Below are 13750 nucleotides of genomic sequence, written 5' to 3'. Positions count from 1 at the left end.
TGTACCACTAAGTTAACCTTGCTTGGCTTTTAGGAACAGGAACCACTGTAGGTGATGAAGCTACACTATGCTACAGTATAATATCTGACCACCATTACAGTGTTGATTGATTTTTGTGTCGCATAGGTTGCCATTTTGGTTAAATAATCAGTCCCGCCCTTGAAAAGTTCTAACACATGTGGTATCCCTATACTTCCAAGGAGTAGCAGAATGTATTTTGGGTATAATTATAATGCCGCGTACACACGTAGCCGACTATCCAACGGACTTAGACTGGCGGACTTCCCGCCAGACTGTCCGTCTGACTTTCCGAATGGGCTACTTGCCCACACACGGCACTTTTTCATCGGACTAATACGGCGTACTAAGTCCGCAGTACTATCTGCCCTACTTTTGAAATGAACGGACTCGCCCACACACGCGGAGGAAAGTCCGCTCATTTCGAGCGCGTCTCCAGGTAGGCGGGGCCTGCGAAGGAGACGCTGCTGGCCCCGCCACCTGGTATGGACTTAAAGGGGAACCCCAACGCTGAAAAAAATCAGCGTGGGGGTCCCCCCCAAGTCCACAACAGACCCTTGTCCGAGCACGCTACCCAGCCGGCCAGGAAAGGAGGGGCGAGCGAGCGCCCCCTCTTCTGAGCCGTTCCAGGCCGCGTGCTCTCAACATTGGGGTTGCCTTGGGGAAGGGGGGGCTGCGCGGCCCCCCTACCCCAAAGCACCTTGTCCCCATGTTAATGAGGACAAGGGCCTCTTCCCGACAACCCTGGCAGTTGGTTGTCGGGGTCTGCGGGCGAGGGGCTTATCGGAATCTGGGAGCCCCCTTTAATAAGGGGGCCCCCGGATACTGCCCCCCCACCCTATGTGAATGAGTTTGGGGGACAATGTACCCCTACCCATTCACCTGTAAAATAAAGTACAAAAAAAACCACAACACACAAGATAAAATAATTTATTGCACAGCTCCGAGGGTCTTCCGTCTTTGGGGGTCTTCTCGCCGGACTCCTCCGCTATCTTCTTGTAGCTCTTTTGCTAGCAGGGGAGCCCGGCATTCTTCTTCGTCGCCGCGGCCTCTTCTTCCGACTTCGGGGGTCTTGTCCCCCTCTTCGGTTCTTCTGCCGGGCCACCGCGCCTTCTTATAGCTCTTTTACAGGCGGCGCCTTCCGTTCTTCTTCTCCTTCTTCTTCTCCTGGAGATGTTGACTCGACGTTCCCTCCGGCCGCAATGCCAGGGACGCGCTGAGCGGCGACCTTTATAGGGACAAGGGGCGGTGTCATCGGTTGATGTCACATGGGTTGATGTCACATGGTGACCCCGCCCCCTTACGATGTCACAGTCCCGGAGGATGCTGGGACTGTCGCCATGTGACATCAACCCATGTGACATCAACCGATGACACCGCCCCTTGTCCCTATATAAGTCCCCGCGCAGCGCGTCCCTGGCTATGCGGCCGGAGAGAGCTTCGCGTCAACATCTCCAGGAGAAGAAGAAGAAGAACGGAAGGCGGTGGCGGCGGCGACAGAAGACCGGGCCACCGTCTGTAAAAGAGCTATAAGAAGGCGCGGTGGCCCGGCAGAAGAACCGAAGAGGGGGACAAGACCCCCGAAGTCGGAAGAAGAGGCCGCGGCGACGAAGAAGAATGCCGGGCTCCTCCGCTAGCAAAAGAGCTACAAGAAGATAGCGGAGGAGTCCGGCGAGAAGACCCCCGAAGAGGGAAGACCCCCGGAGCTGTGTAATAAATTATTTTATCTTGTGTGTTGTGTTTTTTTTTGTACTTTATTTTACAGGTGAATGGGTAGGGGTACATTGTACCCCATACTCATTCACATAGGGTGGGGGGCCGGTATCCGGGGGCCCCTTATTAAAGGGGGCTCCCGGATCCCGATAAGCCCCTCGTCCGCAGACCCCGACAACCAATGGCCAGGGTTGTCGGGAAGAGGCCTTTGTCCTCATCAACATGGGGACAAGGTGCTTTGGGGTGGGGGGCCACGCGGCCCCCCTTCCCCAAGGCAACCCCCATGTTGAGGGCACACGGCCTGGTATGGCTCAGGAGGGGGGGCGCTCGCACGCCCCTCCTTTCCTGGCCGGCCGGGTAGCGTGCTCGGACAAGGGTCTGTTGTGGACTTGGGGGGACCCCCACGCCAATTTTTTTCGGCGTTGGGGTTCCCCTTTAAGTCCATACCAGATGGCGGGGCCAGCGATGTCTCCTTCGCGGGCCCCGCCTACCTGGAGACCCGCTCGAAATGAGCGGACTTTTCTCCGGGCGGGAAAAGTTCGTTCATTTCAAAAGTACGGCGGACTGGCACACACGGCCGGATTGTCCGCCGAAATGCGAGTACAGCGGGAAGATTGGAGTGCAAAACTACTTTCTAAGTCCGCCATACTTTTGGGTCAAAAAAGTATGCTGGAGGCTACACACGGGGGGATTGTCCGGTGGACTTGAGTTTGCCGGACTTTTCCACCCGCTTGTTTGATCGTGTGTACGCGGCATTAGTATGTCCACATTTTGTGTTATAAATATATTATAGATTGACAACTTTGTGTTAACAAAGAAAAAATTCTTTCAACATTTTCCAAAAACCTTTGGCAAAAAAAGACAAATTCAAAAGACTCACTATGCCATTTAGAAAATACTTTGGGGTGTTTGCTGTCCAAAATGTGGTCATTTTGTTGGTGTTTCCATTGTCTTTGTGCTTCAGGGCCTCCACAAAATGTGATAGCTAGTCAGAAAGTTGGATGTGTAATTTACTGTATGCCCCGAGAATTCCTGAAGTATCTCCTTGGATTTTGGGCCTCTCTATGCTGTGAGGTTGTGAAAAGGTCTCACACATGTGGTATAACCATACTTAGGAGGAGTAGCAATATTTATTTTAGGGTATAATTCTTGGTATGTTCAAGCTGTGAGTGAAATATCTTAAAAATGTACAACTTTGTATAAAAAATACATTTTCATTTTTCTTTCCACATTTTCCAAAAACCTATGGCAACAAAAAAGAACATGTCCAAAAGACTCAACATGCCTCATAGAAATACTTTGGGGTGTTTGCTTACCAAAATGTGGTAATTTTTTGGACTTTTCCATTGTCCTGGTGCCCCATGGCCTTCAAACTTGTGTCAGAAAATGTAATGCATAAGTTACAGTATGTGTAATTTATGTTCCTTGAAAGACCAAAAGTGCTTCTTGGATTTTGGACCCCTCTATGTGGTAGGCTGTGAAAACGTTTCACACATGTGGTATCTCCTTTACTCGGGAGGAGTAGCAGAATGTGTTTGGAATGTAATTGCAAGCATGCCTATGCTGTGTGTGAGAAATAACTTGTTAATATGACAATTTTGTGAAAAAAAAAAAACACATTTTATTTAATTTCTTCATATTTAAAAAAATTGTGGGAAAAAAAATACAGCTTTAATAAATTCACCATGCTTCTTAACAAATGCCTTGGGTTATCTTCTTTTCAAAAATGGATGATTTAGGGGGTATTTGTACTGTCCTGGCATTCTAGGGCCTCAAGAAATGAGATAAGCCATCAATACATCTGATTAATTATCAATTGTATGTACCATAGTTTGTAGACTCTAAAACTTTCACACAGACTAAATAATATTCACTTATTTGGGTTAATTTTACCAAAGAAATGTAGTAGCATAAATGTTGGCCTAGATGTAAAATGAAACAACAGAAACAAAGAAAAATGCACATTTTGAAAATGTTAGGCCTTTTTTATTTATTTAGTAAAACGTGTAAAACAGTGGTGATTAAATACCACCAAAATAAATATCTATCTGTCTCAAAAAATTATAACAATTTAATTTGGGTTTTACATGGCATAGTAATTTTCATTCAAAGTTTGACAGCGCAATCTGAAAATTGCCCTAGGCAGGAAAGGGGTAAACATTTTTTGTATTGAGGTGGTTCAAAACAAAACAAAAACCCCTCTAAGGGGTAAGTGGGTCTTTAAATGTACCTCACCAGTGTTACATATAGGAGTTATTTCCACAACGGTAGCATTTGTCATAAAAACATATTTTTATTTGTACAAAATGTAAAAGCAACCACAAAACAAAAATTTGTACAAAAATAATACAATCACAGTTTTTACACTTTACCAAATGTCTATGTGTTTTGCTGAAATTTCATGTATTCAGGACATAATAAGAGATATGTTTCATGTCTAAAGAATGGAAATAGAGGCTATCCATGATCAACCTTTTAGGATGGGTTAAAAAAAAATGCACATTGAGTGCTTTTTGATCTCCAGAGACCAACATCTTTTGGTAAGAGGCTTGTGTGGTGGTGGAACTATTGTGAGGAACACTTTCTGCTCACTGTGGGGTTGATTTACTAAAGGCAAAAAGACTATGCACTGTGCACTTGCCCTCTGCAAGTGTAGTTGCTTCATAGCTTTGTAAATAAGCAAAAGCTCTACTGACTTCCATCATCCAATCATGTGCAAGCAAAAAATGCTGTATTTTTCTTGCATGTGATTGGGTATTCTTTGAAAAATGAAACCTTACCTCATTTACTAAGCTCTGGAGCAACTGCACTTGCAGAGGGCAACTGCATTTTCAAAGTGCAGGGTCTATTTGCCTTTAGTAAAGCAACCCCTGTGTCTTGCAGCTTAGATTTGCACTCCCTGCTCACTGGGTCATAAAGTCTGTATATACCTAATTTACTTCTCTTTTATTTATGTATTTCATCTTTTTCATGCATTGTGTGACATGTATTTGTTTTCAGATACATATGATATGGTTTGAGTATTTTTATTGTTTCACCATTTTTATATATATTTATTTAATGTTTAGTCACAATCAATGTATTGTGGTCACTATTCACAGTTATTTATATACAGTATATGACATTTGCAGAAAGCACACCTGTGTGTATATACACTATATTAACAAAATTAACAGGATGCCTGCCTTTACATGCACACGAACTTCAATGGCATCCCAGTCTTAGTCCATAGGATTCAATAATGAGTTGGCCCACCCTTTGCAGCTATACCAGCTTCAACTGTTCTGGGAAGGCTGTCCACAAGGTTTTGGAGTGTTTAAACCATTTTTCCAGAAGCGCATTTGTGAGGTGAGGCTCTGATGTGGACAAGAAGACCTGGCTTACAATCTCCACTTTAATTCACCCCAAAGGTGTTCTATTGATTTGACGTTAGGTGCAGGCCAGTCAAGGTCCTTCACCCCAAACTCACTCATCCATGTCTTTATGGCTCTTGCTTTGTACACTGGTCCAAATAATTTGATGGAGGGGGGCTTATGGTGTGGGGTTGTTTTCCAGGGAACTCTTAAGGCATCAGCATACCAAGGCATTTTGGACAATTTCATTATTAAGCGCACTTGGAGTGTGTTAAATGCATCTACCAGCATTCTGGGATGCATTTGGGATGTTCTGAATAAAGAATTTTGATTGAGTATGGAGTGCACCCATTTCTTTCATTATTGACTACATGCGGAGGCGAGCCGAGGCAGGCACCTGTCCAGATCATCAGGCTTTTAAATCTCACCTGGAGCAGTGAGTCTTCTTGTTTGGATACTCATCTGAAGCAGCTATCCATGATTGAGGACTTTCCAGATGTCATGTAGGACCTTCCAAACGTAAACACTTTAGACATTATATAAGTTGCTTAAGAATTTGCATAAGCAGATTATCATTAATTACAAGAGACATTTATTTCTGTTATTTTGGAACACCTTACCAGCTTTACTATGACTCTCAAATACCTAACATGGAAACATTAAAGTAGTTGTAAAGGCAGAAGTTTTATTTATCTTAATGCATTCTATACATTAAGATAAAAACCTTCTGTGTGTGACAGCCTCCCCTCAGCCCCCCTAATACTTACCTGAGCCCCATCTCTATCCAGCAATGTCCACGAGTCCCTCGGTCGTATGGGACTTTCTTCCTGATTAAATGAGATACAGCAGTGGCACCATTGGCCCCTGCAGCTGTCAATAAAAATCAGTTAGCCAATCAGGAGCGAGAGGGGGCAGGACCGAATGTCAGCTCCATATCTGAATTTACACACGGAGCTGCAGCTCGGGTTCCCCATAGCAAGCTGCTTGCCGTGGGGGCACTCAACAGGAGGGAGGGGCCAGGAGCAGCTAAGAGGCACCTGAGAAGAGGAGGGTCCAGGCTGAACTGTGCAATTCCACTACAACAGAGCAGGTAAGTATAACAAGTTTGTTATTTAAAGAAGAACAAAAAGAAAACAAGACTTTACAATCAATTTAACTGTTTCTCAATATTGTACAACAAGACACTCCAGAGATGTGGGGAGCAACAATACCATTGTTTTAGAAGAACATACAGTATAATCACTTAATGTTGTCATTTAATCATTAGTAAAGGATAAAACAAATATTTGTCTTTCTCAGTTGGCAAAGCTCCCCAACAGTTGCCTTGTTTTTTTTCATGCCCTTTACTCTAAAACAATGCAATGCAAAGTTTGATTTTGGGAAATATTTAGATAAATACACCTAACTCATGAAATTTCAAAATGTTGCCACTTAATTCATAATTCTTTACCACGTGTGCATTGCCTACAATGTTTGCAAACCTCTCCATATCACGGGTACACTAAATACTGTGAAGACATGACTGGTTGTGCACATACTAAGCCCTTGTACACACGATCAGAGATTCAGACGGAATGTGTCTGATCGGAGCATCGGACTGTTTCCGTCTGAAAATATCCGTCAGACCAAATTTTCCAACTTGCTGGAAATATTTTCCGACAAAATGCTCCGATCGGACATACTCTGATCATGTGTAGAGAATTCCGATCGGACAAAGTGCCACGCATGCTCAGATCAAATTCCTACATCAAAGCTATTGGCTACTAGTCTGAACGTAGTCCCATTGTAACGAAATTATGTCATCACGTTCTGAAAGATTGGATTTTCCGACAACTTTGTCCGACCGTGTGTATGCAACAGTTTCAGACAAAATCCGACAGACAAAATCCGACGGATTTGGTTGTCGGAATCTCCGACCGTGTGTACAAGGGCTAACAATGCACGGGCATATGCAAAAAGAGCTTTAGTAAATCAGGGCCAAAAACTGTCAACTTTACTGGCAATCAAAAACAAAGTTATATAAAGTATGAAGTTCATGGTCAATGGTAGCAGAGTGCTATACCACGTTAATAATAAGGTATTGCCTGAAGAAGAGACCACTATATTTAAAAAGTGTTTCAAAGATCTATTTAATTAGCCAATAAATGGCATTACCTAAATTCAAAAATCTGCTAAAAATGAACTAAACCGTTTCTTAACTTAGCAAAAGCTATCTTTATATCTCTGTTTCTCAAGCTGTATATGATTGGATTCATCAGCGGTGTCCCCACTGTATAGATCAGTGATACTAATTTGCGTATAGTCAATGACTGTCCACTTGCTGGAAAGGCATAAATAACAATTAGTGTTACATAAAATATACAAACCACTGTCAAGTGAGAGCTGCAGGTGGAGAAAGCTTTCTTTTTTCCAGTGTTGGATGGGATTCTCAAGATGCTAAAAATAATATAACTATAAGATATTATAATAGTTATGAATGGTAATAAAATAAAAGGAACGCTATACAATAATATTTCAAATTGAGCCAATTTAGCCAAGAACGTATATGAACAAGAAAGTTTTAACACTGGTGAGACATCACAGAAGAAATGGTCTATTATAATTGGACCACAAAAATCAAGATACGCTATTGTAATTGAGCTAATCATCATGGCACCAATGCTCAACAACCAAGTACATATGATAAGTTTGATGCAAAACACCTCATTCATGATAGAAGTGTAATGCAAAGGGTTACAGATGGCTAAATATCGGTCATAAGACATTACAGTCAGAAGAAGGCACTCAGTACATTCCATCACATCAAAAATATATTGCTGGAAAATGCAGCCTGTGAAAGAGATTTTGCCACTCTTATGAAGTAACATGTGAAGCAAGTTTGGGGCAATATCTGTGGTTAGCAGAATATCAGATATGGAGAGCTGGATGAGGAAGAAGTACATTGGAATGTGGAGGGTTTTATTATAGCAGACCAGTGTGATAATCAAGAGGTTTCCAAAAAGTGTCAAAATATAAACAATGAGGAGAAAAATGAAAAGAACAATGCTGGTTTCTTTGGAGCTTCGGAATCCCAAGAGGATGACTTCAGTAAAGATGGTCTGGTTGTTTTCATACATTGCCTTAAAAACAAAAAGAGAACTGAAATAAATAAAATGTATACTTAGTAATTATTCGATCACTTAGGCCCCTTTCACACTGGGGCGGTGCGGCCGTCGGCGGTAAAACGCCACTATTTTTAGCGTCGCTTTACCATCGTTTTAGCGGCGGTCTGCAGGCGCTAGCGGGGTGGTTTTAACCCCCGCTAGCGGCCGAAAAAGGGTTAAAACTGCCCGCAAAGCGCCGCTGCAGTGGCAATTTGCTGGCGGTATAGCCACGCTGTTTCATTGATTTCAATGGTTAGGAGCAGTTTAGCAGCGGTGAATACACCGCTCCTTCACCGCTCCAAAGATGCGGCTAGCAGGACTTTTTTCACCGTCCTGCTAGCGCACCGATCCAGTATGAAAGTCTTACGGCTTTCACACTGGAGTGAAAGGGGCCATTTTTTTCAGGCGCTACACAGTCGCTATTTTTAGTGCTATAACGCCTGAAAACTGCCCCAGTGTTAAAGGGGCCTAAACAGTTAAGACAACAATTACAGTTCTTCAATTACTAATGAAATACTCATAAGTGAATGTCCAGCTAATTTGTTAAGGCTTAGTTTACACTTTTGGTTGAGGGGCAGTACAAACAGGCAGTTGAGATTGTTTTTACCAACCTCCAATGAACCCCCCCATCTGCAAAGACAGCCATACGGAAGTATACACACCTCCTTACTGTCTGACAAATGTCCTCTATAGAAAGATTAATCGCATACAGAGTGGAATTGGGTCTGGAATTTTCAGCCACAGAGCAATGGAGCCTTCTCGCCGGTCAGGTGAGTCTCCTGTAAACATAATAATCCAGGCCCTTTACCCTCCAATGATGACAACACCAGATCCCTCTTAGCCGGATCTCCCAGAACTCGTACATTCCATGATATTACACTAAGTGTTTTAGCCTGCATCCTATCTTGTAAAAACATATTCTAATAAGCACAAAAAAAACATATTCTAATAAGGACAAAAAAAAAAAAGCAAAAGAAAGAAAAAAAAAATTAATGTCAAAAAGAAAAAACTAGTAAAACCAGGTAATTTACCAAAAATCCCCAACAACACTAATATGCCAATCCCTCCCTGCCTTCGGTTCTTGCCCCCATACGTGTAGTTACCCCTTATATCGCCTCTCATATGGTGAATATTTAATTGTGTACATATTGGTGTCTGCTCATTATCTTCCTCCCTACCCACCCTACCCCCTTATTTCCTGGTTCTCCAACATCGCCCCTCACCTCTCCCTCCTTCCCTGCCCATCAGGGCTTCCCCCTAGGGGTACACCCGTGACCTTCCTGAATTCCTCCCACCGCTTTCTTGTAAATGTGATTCTTAATGTAATTGATATAAATTGTAACCAAAATAGGTAGCTAAACTGCCCCCTAACACTCATATCTACATACAATTTAATCCCACCCAGTGCTATTCAACCCCCCCACTCCTATTATGAGTGAAATAATCGTGTATATTTATATAATATATTATCCCCAAGAAAAAAAAATGGGGAAAAATGGTATTGACAAAAAAACACAATATTACATGCTCTCAACCACCCCCCCCCCCCCCTCCCTTCATGTATATAGTCCCCACAAGATATTAGTGATCACATATTTATCCCAACATATGTATCAATAGCTTTATAGATCCTTTTTATTTTCTTCAAGCCATTGAGCTGCCTCCATCAGAGAATTGAATAAAAGGGTTCGGCCAGCTGCCGTCACCCTCAGGCGAGTCGGATACAAGAGAGCATATTCTTATACTTAATCTTACTACGCTTAATTGGAGTAAATTCAGCTCTACATTTCTGAAGATCAGACGAAAAGTCAGGGTAAAGGGAAACCCTGGCCCCCTCGAACCTAATGTCTCCCCACCTCCCTGGCCCTTTGCAACAAAGTCACTATGTTGTTATAGTTGAGGATTTTCATTAATTATCGGCCTGGGGTGGTCCCCCGTATGATGAGACCTCGAGGGAGATCGATGCGCTCGTTCGATCACAAATAGAGGACTGAAAGAAGTACCCCCAAAAGTTTCCCTAAGCCATTCCTCTAAGAAAGATGTTAAATTGGGACCCTCACTACGCTCGGGGAGGCCTACGATTCTAATATTATTTCTAGGGTTCCTATTTTTCATCTCGTCCAGCTTAGCAGCTTGGTTATTTATTGTGTCTTTCAGCCATTTAATTTCACGCTTCACTGGACTCAGCTCATCCTCAACAAGACTTACCCGTTCTTCAAGATCAGAAGTCCTTTGTATAGTTTTGCACAGTTCTTGTCTCATAGATAGTAATTCCCCCTTAATGCATCTTAATTGGCTATCAAAAGTAGAAATTTAATCTTTACACTCTTTAACTGCATTCAATATCTCTTGTAAAGTGGGCTCCCCCTCCAACATTATAGATACAGGTGCAGAGATTGTTGTGGGGGTTGATGCAATAATTGCGGTGGTATTTAGAGTAACATTTGAGGTTTTGCCTCCCCCCAGTCCCTTGTTGCTTACGGTTTTAGTAGCAGAGGGGGTAGGTGGATTAGAAGAAGTACCCCCTTGGCTCTTTCTATCTGCAGAGGAGATTTTCTGTTCTTTAGTCTGAAAAATTGCTGAGAGCTCAGTTTACTAGGTGACACCGACGCAGAGTGAGCATATCACTCCAATTTAGTGGCTGCAGCGGATGCCATCTGATTACTTTTATCTTTCGAAGAGCGGGTAATTTGCTGCCCCTCTTGTAGTAAATGCTCCTCTGGCGGTCTTTTCCTAGACATGGCTATTTTACTTAACAGATTGAATGTATCCCTTAGTTGGAATAAAAACCTGCAGTAAAAAAACTCACAGAAAGTCGCACTGGTCAGATTTGTTGATTATCTTGCTGTATTAACTACTATCAATTCAGAATACCAGCAGCCCTCCTCTGATTGTTGTCACCACAGCACAACTATTTCACAGGCAAAGAGGTATAAGCATATAGCCAATTAAGCATACAGGCATATATGAGTGTTTAAACATACAGTCAGTTCAGTCAATCCAGCTAGCAAATACAAACCTGCTCATCCACGTGGTGCGGCGGACTTGAGTCACCCAATCTTCTATAAAGTCAAAAGTCAAAAATGAAGCAACCAGGTAAGCCAGTATCAAAACAAATCCTCACCGCTTCTCCGGGGGGGGGGGGGCGGGCACTCCACTCCTTCCAATGTGTAGTGAGTGCATGAAGGGCTCACCAGCAGATCCAAGGACAATTTCCTCCAAGACAGAAAGCAGTGGCACTGGGCATCAAAGATCCTCTTTCACCGGCAGCAGCAGCAACACGGTAGCAGAATGGTCAAGACCACCATTGGAGACTGGAGCAGAGCCTGAGATCCCGCAATATCCTCTCCTCCTCTTGTCCAGTAGCTCAGTGCCACCACACGCTGAGCCGTCACACACTGAACTCATGCAGCTCCGCACTGCATTGTCCACCACATGAGCGGAGGGAGCAAGAGAGGAGAAGGTAAAAGAAGCCGCTCCACACCAAAATAGGATCTCAGGAGGTACTGGAGGCTCGCCTTACACCAGGCAATAATAGCGCCAGAGATCACAGGGGAGGGAGGGTTAGTTTGATTAACGCAGCCTCATACTGAACGGAGCAGAGTGGAGGAACAGCACCACACGCTCACTCCAAGACACCTCTCATCCTCACCCATGTCCGCATCCGGTCACGCCCCCAATGGCATATCTTCAGAGGACTGCTACATGTTTAAATGTGTTAACTAGAGTTGTCTGGGAAATGTATAGCAGTTTTATGTTGCTAATGGAGGATCTACAGTACATGCCTGCCTTAAAATTCTTGTTACAGATGTCCTTAGAGCCTATTATATGTGCACACAGGTTTTGTGAACTTATTTGGGAACTATTGTAGCATATAACATAGTGTATGTGCTACACAAATCATCTACATATTTAAAACCTGGAAATGATTGGATATTTAAATCCCTACTCAGGTGACATTTTTTTGCCCGCTCCACACCTCCCTCTAGCTGATTGCTGGAAAGAAAAGAAAAATCTAAATTTCCTTTTTTACTTACCTTAACTGGTGGCCATATGATGCTGCAACCCCAAGCCTTCTCCTTTTTCTGTTTCCTTCCTGGAAGGGTCTTTCTTTGGGTATCCAAAGTCAGTAACTGCATGACATGGATACTTCCTAAAAAATGTCCAGTAGTGGGGTCCCTCTCAGGATCCCAAAAAGAATGCTGTCCTCACAGGGAAGCTGTGATATTAGGTTGGAATCTCAGCACTGGATCAGCGGTTAACCCAACTGAAACCAAAAGTAGTGAGGGACCTGGAGGGGGTGTTTAGGTGAGTATATCCAGCTTCACAATGTAAGGGGGAAACATGCCTAGTAGGATGGGTTAGAGGGAGGGGGGTAAGTAATTTTTTTTAATACCAGAAGGGGACATATATAGAATCGCCTGATACAACTTACATTTTTGTCCTTACAAAAAAACTAAACCCAATAGCTGAAATGTATAATATTGCAGCTTAACAGTTCTTATGTGTCTTGGCTACATTAGTTCTTCTATGTCCAAGAAGATTTTTGGCAAGTACAAAAAATACATTTTCATTTAAAACAGGCAAGGGGGGACTGGCCTAGTGTACAACATACCTGTACATAACATACCTTGCCAGAAATGCAGTATCCTTGTCATTAGATGTGAACTTAACTGAAAGCTTAAAAAAAAAAATTTTTCCCTCTCAAAGCTACTAACATCCCTACACCTCATGTCATTGAAATAAACCTAGACACGCATATTTGAAGCCCATCATAGATGCCAACCATGGAACCCTCTGGCAAGAGTGAGCATGCACAGGATTGTGTTATTATCTGGGTTACAAGGTAAAAATTACAGAAACAATAAAAAATAAATAAAAAAGTGAATGCATCTGTCTAAAAAATATTTATAAATCAAAGAACAATCACCAAAAATTTCAATCCTAGAACCAATTACTGTACTCTGTGTAACATTTATGAACAATTTATATGCCAATGTATCCCAAAAAATAACAAGGAAAGAAAGCAATTAAATAAAAAAAAATAACACATACCTTTATTTTTACATGCCATACTAAAAGAAAATATAAAGAAACCCTCATTTTTACCTTCTTATCCAAAACAAAATTATGGTATATGACTGAGACTGTCTCATGAAGCAATTTTTGTTTATATTATAATGTCTTGTACTGCTAAGAAGATCTGTTTTTATAAAGAACAATTGCGTCTTCCTGACATCTTCTGATAATTTTATTATTGGCCTAAAATCTTCAGAGGCCCAATTACGATGATATTCAAAACAACTGGGTATAATCTATTATACCAAAACAAAACAAATATTTAGTAGACTGTCCATCCACAAAATGTATTTTAGAGCCACAAATATATCAAAACATATATTTTTTTTTACACAAAGTTGTCAATTTATAAGATAGTTCTAACACATAGCATGCAAATACCAAGAATTACACCCTAAATACATTCTGCTACTTCCTGAGTATAGCGATACCACATGTGTGAGA

At 42.3% G+C, this 13750-nt stretch overlaps 1 protein-coding gene across 2 annotated transcripts; it reads right to left on the bottom strand.

Moving 5' to 3' along the window:
- Positions 1 to 6679: 6679 nt before the first annotated feature.
- On the bottom strand, positions 6680 to 13441 carry LOC143961490 (olfactory receptor 10A7-like). 2 transcript variants are annotated; one of them, XM_077470790.1, is made up of 2 exons: positions 13337 to 13441; positions 6680 to 8203 (listed from the first exon to the last, which is right to left on the bottom strand). In XM_077470790.1, the coding sequence occupies exon 2, from the start codon at positions 8198 to 8200 to the stop codon at positions 7256 to 7258; it is 945 nt and encodes a 314-aa protein (XP_077326916.1). In that variant the 5' UTR covers positions 8201 to 8203; positions 13337 to 13441; the 3' UTR covers positions 6680 to 7255. The 2 variants fall into 2 exon arrangements, with proteins under 2 accessions (XP_077326916.1, XP_077326915.1); XM_077470789.1 differs by having other exon boundaries at positions 13283 to 13433.
- Positions 13442 to 13750: the final 309 nt, after the last annotated feature.

The sequence above is a fragment of the Lithobates pipiens genome, unplaced genomic scaffold (assembly GCF_037356315.1).
Source record: "Lithobates pipiens isolate NorthernLeopardFrog02 unplaced genomic scaffold, aLitPip1_a1.2 Scaffold_8, whole genome shotgun sequence".
Taxonomy (NCBI): Eukaryota; Metazoa; Chordata; class Amphibia; order Anura; family Ranidae; genus Lithobates; species Lithobates pipiens.
The sequence above is the reverse complement of the archived record's forward strand: the minus strand, read 5'-3'. Positions and strand labels throughout refer to the sequence as shown.

Excerpts from the sequence above, each read along its gene's own strand:
- LOC143961490 (XM_077470789.1), bottom strand. The coding sequence starts at position 13,330 with ATGAGGGTTTCTTTATATTTTCTTTTAGTATGGCATGTAAAAATAAAG. Across the intron at positions 8,204-13,282 it reads TATGGCATGTAAAAATAAAG|GCAATGTATGAAAACAACCA; the intron begins GTATGTGTTATT and ends TTTGTTTTTAAG.